Source organism: Montipora foliosa, chromosome 2, assembly GCF_036669935.1.
Source record: "Montipora foliosa isolate CH-2021 chromosome 2, ASM3666993v2, whole genome shotgun sequence".
NCBI classification, from domain to species: Eukaryota; Metazoa; Cnidaria; class Anthozoa; order Scleractinia; family Acroporidae; genus Montipora; species Montipora foliosa.
In genome coordinates this window covers 62425431-62432930 of record NC_090870.1, presented here as the reverse complement: position 1 = coordinate 62432930, position 7500 = coordinate 62425431, and the positions used below count along the sequence as shown (strand labels likewise).

The window sequence follows — 7500 nt, the reverse complement described above, 5'->3', positions numbered from 1 at the left end:
ACAGAAGCCATTTGGGACAGCCTGAACATCGACACCGATTTGTACCGATCAATGTACAAATATTACATCAAAGAGAATGGACGAGAATTCCCGATGATGATAGGTATAGGGATGTTTTCATCTCTTGTGTTTTCTGTTTCGAATAGAAAATAATTGTGCAAGGTTTTGATAGTGAGTAATACGCTTCTGCCTTTTCATCAGGTCAAGACCTATCTGCTGATCAAAGAATTCATTTGCTGATGTTTCTGGTGAGTTGTTTAAAAAGGAGGAGGAGGAATGAAAGCCTTGTTCATACTAACAAATATTGATAAACTAGTTTTTTTACAGTTGCGTAAGTGTTTGAGAAAGAAAAAACTAAATTTAACCTTCAGGAGATTTTAATTTTAAAGAAATTAGTAGTCTGTAATACGAAAGAGAGCTTTGTTTTAAGATTGTCAATGATTGTATGCTTAACAGTTAGCGAAATTGTGCGGACGTATATTAGGACATAGATGCAACCACGAATGTTTTTCATCTCAAAAGAACAAAAAAAAACCACTTTGCCTCTCCCTTTCCGCTGAGTTCTCGTCCGTCTGGGCTTAGTAACGACTCGTTGAAAACGATAAATGGTGTTTGCTCCAAATGGTGTAGTATAGCATACTAAAATGTGGCGAAATGAGTCATAAGCCATGCCGGAAGAGGGTCTTCAACAAATCCTCTCCCACATGGCAAGTTTTAGTCCAACACGAAATAACGTTTTCAATTTTTGGCTGCCAAAAAAATTTTCAAAGTTAATCATTAAAGGAGGTTTTATAATTTTTCACAGGTATTACAATATCTTATGGACTTTGATGCCACTCATTGTGTATCTTTGCCTGCCTCGGAATTTCGCTTGCCTTGGAATGAACAGTGAACACGTAAACCAGTTTAAGGAGCCAAGCCCGCGAGGTGTGCAGTGATAGAAACGAAGACGAGGCATCTGGCTTGGTACGGTAGAAGGCTGTCGGTGGAGATTCGTGGTGAATTGTTTCAAGTAAGCTGGTCCTTCGTACCGTGGAATCCTGGGATTCCCCCCCCCCCCCCACCCCCCAAGGTTCGCGAGTGCACGCTGTGCCATTACTTGCTTCAGTAGCGGACAGATATACGCCACCATTCATACACAGGCGTAAAACCATTTAATCCCGAACGATTATTTCCATTTTAGAGGTTCTTTTTACTCATCGTAACTATAGTAAGGAAAGCGCTAGATTAATTCATAGAAATCAGCACTAAAAATTGAGGAGTGTAGTACCTTAAAGGATAAAAAAGTGAATGTTTTCAAATATTTAGCGTAAATACTATGTAGTTTCAAATCGTAATCATAAACTAGCAGTAAGAAACTTTTTAATGTAAAAGTTAATGTAGACGTAAAATCAGTCTTGCTTGTAATTCTTAGAAGACAATAAAACTTGCATTGTCTGGCAAATGTTGTTATGGTACGTAAAGGTGGTGGAAAAGATTTTAAATGGTTGAACTAGTGAATAAGAGCGCGCAGAAAATTATCTACACCGATGAAAGACAGCTCATTCCTTAACTTTTAAAATATTGGCACGTATTGAGAAATAGAAATGCACTCGTGTCCCTCGATTGCATCCGTTTTTATTTCATGCTGGACTTTCGATGTAGCGCTTGGTTTTGTCTCTTACTATGAGAATAGAGGGTTATGACTGGAATGAATACTCCAAAATGAGGTGACACTTCGTGACACATAAACAAATGTAACATTTGGCGACGTTTCATGACAACCTCAGTGTTAACCCGCTTTGGCAAATAAACAAAGCTCTGTTTAGGCAGAGAATAACTGCTGGGTTAGGCACTGATCTCTAGTGATTAAGTCTAAGGGCCAACTCGAAATGGTTAGCTTTCATAAATTGTTCTGGTGACACCATATTTAAACGTAGTAGAACTTTAGTAAGATCGTTTGGTACTTTATACACCCAGAACTAAGTGTCGCACCTTATTTTGGAGTATCCATTCTAGTCAAAATCGTGAACAAAGGGTGCGAGGATTTTAAGCCAAAGACTAAGCTTGAGTCGTGTATAGGCCAGCGGTTCTGCGACTGACGGATCATTTGGATCGATCTCGCATCTCTAGTTCCCAAACCCTAACGCAAACGGGCAAAGAAATTATTTATCCTTGCGGGGACTCTGGACGCGAGTCGGCGTCTATAATGCGCCCGAGGCAGTGTGCCGAATGTCTGCGCATCTCCGCACAAAATTGTAAGTACGTTCGCTTCACAAAAGTTACGTTGTTTGTAACTTCTTATTTCAACTTTCAAATGTAATCTTCCTTACAGTTTGACTATAGTGTCAGTGCTATAGTTGAACTCGCGACTTCGTCGCTCGCTCAACCGCTTCGCTCGCCGAAACATTTTCTCCTGGGGTTCTCGTAAGGTCGACTTGTGGCAAGTCTGTGCTATAGTGTGCAAGAAGCATAAGGCGACCAAGCAGAGAACTTGTGACCACAGGGAACACACACAATGTGGGTAATGTATGTGTGTGTGTAACCGATTGTTATTTTGTAGTAAATGTACTGGATTTACCGTTTGCTTCACCAATAATGATATCTCGGTATATCGATATACCACAGGTAATGTATTTCAACGTTTATTTAACAATTATTGATATTATACATACTTAGTACTTACTTATATGTATCGTTATAGGTGAAGCAAACGGTAAAGCCAGTACATTTACAATAAAATAACAATCGGCTACACACACATTGCGACAAGTAACGCTTCACACGAAAGCGCGAAACACCAGTTTTCGTCACTTTTCTCAGAGGATGTTTTGGTGCAACGTAGTCGAAAACACGATGAACCTTTTGATATATATATGTGTGTTATTTATCCAGCTGGGAGGTCCGTATAGCGAAAAACTGTGACCCAGGTCTTAGCTTTCCGAGGCAGCAGGCCGAGGTTAGCTTTTTGAAGACCGAGGTCACAGCTTTACGCTTTACGAACCAACCTTTTGCTGGTAAATAACCCCTTTTTTCCTCTCTCTCTCCCCCTTCCTCTCTGAAATCACTTTTTTGATTGTTTACTCCCACCGCGTTTCATAGCGAATTTACTGTATTAAAGCGATTTACAAACTGAACGTTTCAAAGAGAAATGTTTTTATTTGAATTCTATTTCCAAACCTCTTGTCTAATAAAGAGTAACCTCTGTATGTAGACCCGGATTCGGTGTCAAAAAAAAAAAAAAAGCAAATTTAAGGTCATTGCACAAGCTCACGCAAATAAGGCTAGGATTCCGCCCTCCGTGAGCGGGGCGGATGAGAAAATTCCGCCCGCTCCCGGAACCAATCAGTGCAGGACTTGTTGAATTCCGCCTGCTCAAGTACTGAGAGAAAAAAAGGCTCTTACTATCGGTAACCGAGTTCGAGCTTCGCGCTTGGGCCATAAATCAACGGGAAAAAACCAGCATCCGTAATTTTGTAACGCGGACCGAGAACACGAGGTTAGTATTGATGTTTATTATATGACTAGCTCCGTGAGCGGGCAAGATGAACCAAATCGCGCGCTCTGATTGGCTACGCGAGCGGGCAAGATGGAGCGATACTACCCGCTCGGGATTTCTCGCTTGGTCCCGCAAGATCAAAGATCATTTTTTGGTGTTTTAAGTCATAATAAATCCTTTATTGACCAAGATTGTTCGGTCAAGATGACTGGATATTGGCCTCGTTCTTTTTTTGCTTGTTTATGGACCTCGACTTCGTCTCGGTCCATAAACACGCAAAAAAAAGAACTTGGCCAATATCCAGTCATCTTGACCTCACGCTTGGTCAATAACCCATACTGCATGGGAATCCCGATAAAGGACCTGAGAGGATGATTTTACGAAAAATTCTCAATTAAAAAGCCTAACCTTATTGCCATTGTGGGTCGCTTCTTTCCTGTGAGGTTTTTTTTTTTGAGATTCGACGCGAATTGAGCCATTATCAGTTCCTCCTCGGTCGTGATAAAATACCAAGGCTGTAAAGTGAATGCTTAGGAGCCCACCAAATGGAGTCAAATATTCCTGAATAAAGTGTTCCACGGTTACAATTCCACCGTGGAATTCAAGGGCAAAGGTTTTTCTTTCATTTCAATCCGCTAGCCGCGCAATCGAAACCCTGCCAGCGACGTCAGTCGGCTGTTAGTGTCCCAAACGAAACGATAAAACGATGGAAAAGATCCTCACGAACTTTGAAGACGACACGGCGACCGTTGAGTTAGGTTTGGTAACGAGTCTTTGTTTGTGGCTTAGTAACGAGTCTTCGTTTGTCTTTGTAGTCTCTGACGACGTCACCAAACAAAGACTCGTTATAAAGCCACAAATAAAGACTCGTTACCAAATCGAACTCAACGGTCGCCGTGTCGTGTTCAAAGTTAGTGTGGATCTTTCCCATACGGCCAGTCAATTTAGCCAATCACAGCTCGCGTATTATCTAGGATATATAATTAAAGATAAATATGAAAGAGGTATATATGATGAGTACAACTTTAAACCGACGGTGACATACAAAGAGTCCCGAACCGTGATTGGATAATTCGAAAAGGACCATCACAAATATACAAATCGCTGCAAGAAGACTCTTGGGGTTGGGGCCCAGGGACACGGATCGATTTGCCAGTCGCAGAACCACTATTCAATACACTAGTAGCGTAGTAATTACGTTTGATTGCATTCCGCTAATCGAAGCGCCATTCCTCAGCCGTCCAACTCGCGACTCGTCACACGTGACTGAAGAGATCAGCGAACTTGAGATTCCGTTCTGACTACGCGTATACTTAAAAACCCTCCCTCTCCTAACCAAACCGTGCCCCAACTCAAACTTCTTGTTTACAAACTCACTGTCATTCCAATCTTACGTTCGCTATTGTTAAAACTTACACGCGTCAGACCTATCTCCTAAAGAGCTTTGCATAGCGCACGAAGTGACTGCTACCTTGTACTATTATTTTGATAAATATGACTTTTATTTTTCACACTTTCCAATAAATATGGAATTTATAAAAAGCTCAAAAATATTTTCTTTCCGCTGCGAAATCACTCGCTGGCTTTCCTGATAACTGTTGCTACGAGATGAAAAATTTCTCCCGTTTTGAAAAAACTGAAAACTAAACGGCAACATAAAAATTTAAACTACTGCTATACGAAAGAACTATGAAACTCCACCCGAGACAAAATTTAACGATCCAAAAAGGGAATCTTTGCTGACGTCATTGTTTAAATTTTGTTTCATTAACATATGAGGCATCATGCTGACGTGAAAAAGTAAAAGAAATTATAAAATTTAGCTTAAGCCTTTTGGCTTTGATAACGAGCCAGCGATGGGCATCAAAAACAGATAAATTCTTGGGTGGCAAGGGCGCTTTAGGCTCGATTGACCAGCCGTTTTGTGCGCCCGCGTTCCTCCGCGCACACCATGGCTGGATCAACGGTCCAACAAATTGCCTTTTTCCACCAATCAGAAAGTCGCTTGCCTGCCAAGTACAAAATACAATTGCGGTGGGTGCTACGTCATGGACAAACGACGCGGACCAATGATCCAGCAGTTAGTTGAAAGGAAGATGTTAACCGCAAAAACGGATGGAAATCGAGCCTAAGGGCGCTTATGATCCCATAGATTCTTCGTAAAATTTCAAATTTTCAAAGCAACATCGCTCGGAGACTATCTGGAATATCACGTTCAAGTTTTCAGGGATAGCTTATTATGCAATCCACTTTCAATATTCAGCACTTTATTCTCGGCCGGCTGATTAGAAAACGATAGCCGTGTTGTAACGAGGCAAAAATTGTAAACAAAGATTCCCCTACAAACGGCGAGAAACAGCTTGCTCAAGAGATACCTACAGCAAGCAGGGAATATTAAAAAAAAACTTGACATGAACGTCGTGGACAAAAAGAAAACTAAGGAGCTAAATTTGAACGGTGTCGATCTTTTTGTCGGTTGGTGAAGGATAGGTATCTCGATTTTCTTCAGTTTTAATAAAATGACGATGGAGCGAGCCATAGTAAAGAATTCTCAAAACGGAAAATCATCCACTTCTAATAAGATGAGACATTCTTCGTCTCTCAAATAATATCAGCATGGCAATCAAAAACTTAAACTTTTCCTATAAACAGCTATATTTACAGATAAAAATAGTCTTTCCTCTTAACAAAAGTGTTGAGGTATTTATTAAGAGGCGCCTGCACACTGTCCGTACTGCTCAGCGGCTACCGCAAACTTTTCTAGCAGAATATCTGCTTCTTCGTCCAACTCCCGAATCTCTTGCCTCAGTCTCTCCAATTCAGTGCGCTGATCCATGTACTGTTGCAGTAGTTCTAAAAGAAATGCGGAAATACTAAGCTCATTAAACAAGCGTCTGGCTTCATTTCAAGTTTTTTTTAAAACGATTCCAAGTGATTAGAAGTCTTCTTCAACATGCAAAGAGTAGTAAATACGTCATTAACCGCAGAGGAGTGTGAATAGTTAGAATTAGTTACCGACAATGAGGTGAATAATTGTGTAAGCATATAACAAACAAGTTGAATAAGAAGCCGCGTTTATCGATAAAAATTGCTCCTCGGTAATCGAAGCGAAACTGGAAGCCATTTTGTTTTTCTCCGTTTATTCAGGGATGAATGGTACCAACCTCGTTCCCAGGGTCTCTCTTCTCTGGAGGCAGCGAAGAGAGACCCTGGCAACGAGGTTGGAGTGGTACTTGTATAAGAGTATGGAAGAAATTAATGTTAACCTGGATTCAGAACCGCCTCAGTAACTCAAGTACGAAAGTACTTGCAAGCAAGCACTGGTTCACTTATTTGGGGTACCGAGCGAGAAGCCGCCAGCGCGCGTGAAAATGGGGAGAGGACTCACTTTGCTCGCCCCATTCTTGTCGCCGGCTCGCGCTGGCGACGCGGACGCCAAGATAGGGACCATAAGCACGAGGCGTTGTAGCAGCTGTCGTAACCTGCTTTTGTTTGGTATTTTAAGCAGCTTCTATTGTGTTTCAGTCTACTTGTCATTGTTTCAATTGTTTAGTGTTTTTTTGGGACTAGGGTGCGAGCCAATCACATTATACGTTACGCGAGCTGCTGCATCACCCCGTTTTTGAGCAACGGACTGCAACCGTATCTGATTTCCTTTCTAACTTGTTTTGGTACTACCAAATTTATATTACTGAATGTCTTTTCACTATTGCAGACGTTTCGTTTAAAAATCTGGGAGACTGCTTTCCTGGCATGCGAAAAGTTCACTTCCGGTTTCCGTCCGTGGATAAATTAAACGTCCGGTGCTTAGGCTCCCCACTACTCCCTCGCAACCCTGCTCGCAGGCTACGGGAAGGTGTGGTTCTCTACAAAAACCGTTACAAAACGACGGAATCCTATCTGATATAATGAATTAAATGAAACATAACGGCAGTCTACCTTGGGCTTCCGTGACGTCTTTAAGAAGTTCCTCTGACTCTTGAAAAGTGTCCTCAATTTCTGTGAGATTTGCAGTCGCTATG

The 7500-nt window shown here is 41.5% G+C and overlaps 2 protein-coding genes across 2 annotated transcripts in view; one reads left to right on the top strand and one right to left on the bottom strand.

Moving 5' to 3' along the window:
- Positions 1–1441, top strand: part of LOC137984874 (phosphatidylserine lipase ABHD16A-like) — a 22497-nt gene extending 21056 nt beyond the window's left edge. The window contains exons 20-22 of the mRNA XM_068832200.1: positions 5–103; positions 202–248; positions 806–1441. Coding sequence (XP_068688301.1) covers positions 5–103; positions 202–248; positions 806–892 — 233 coding nt within the window. The 3' untranslated portion in view covers positions 893–1441. The remainder of the gene's footprint in view (positions 1–4; positions 104–201; positions 249–805) is intronic.
- A 3524-nt stretch (positions 1442–4965) lies between these two features.
- The window catches only part of LOC137984866 (laminin subunit gamma-1-like), a 43352-nt gene continuing 40817 nt past the window's right edge, over positions 4966–7500 (bottom strand). The window contains 2 exon segments of the mRNA XM_068832188.1: positions 4966–6331; positions 7418–7500. The exon segment at positions 7418–7500 is cut by the window's right edge and continues 62 nt beyond it. Coding sequence (XP_068688289.1) covers positions 6186–6331; positions 7418–7500 — 229 coding nt within the window. The 3' untranslated portion in view covers positions 4966–6185.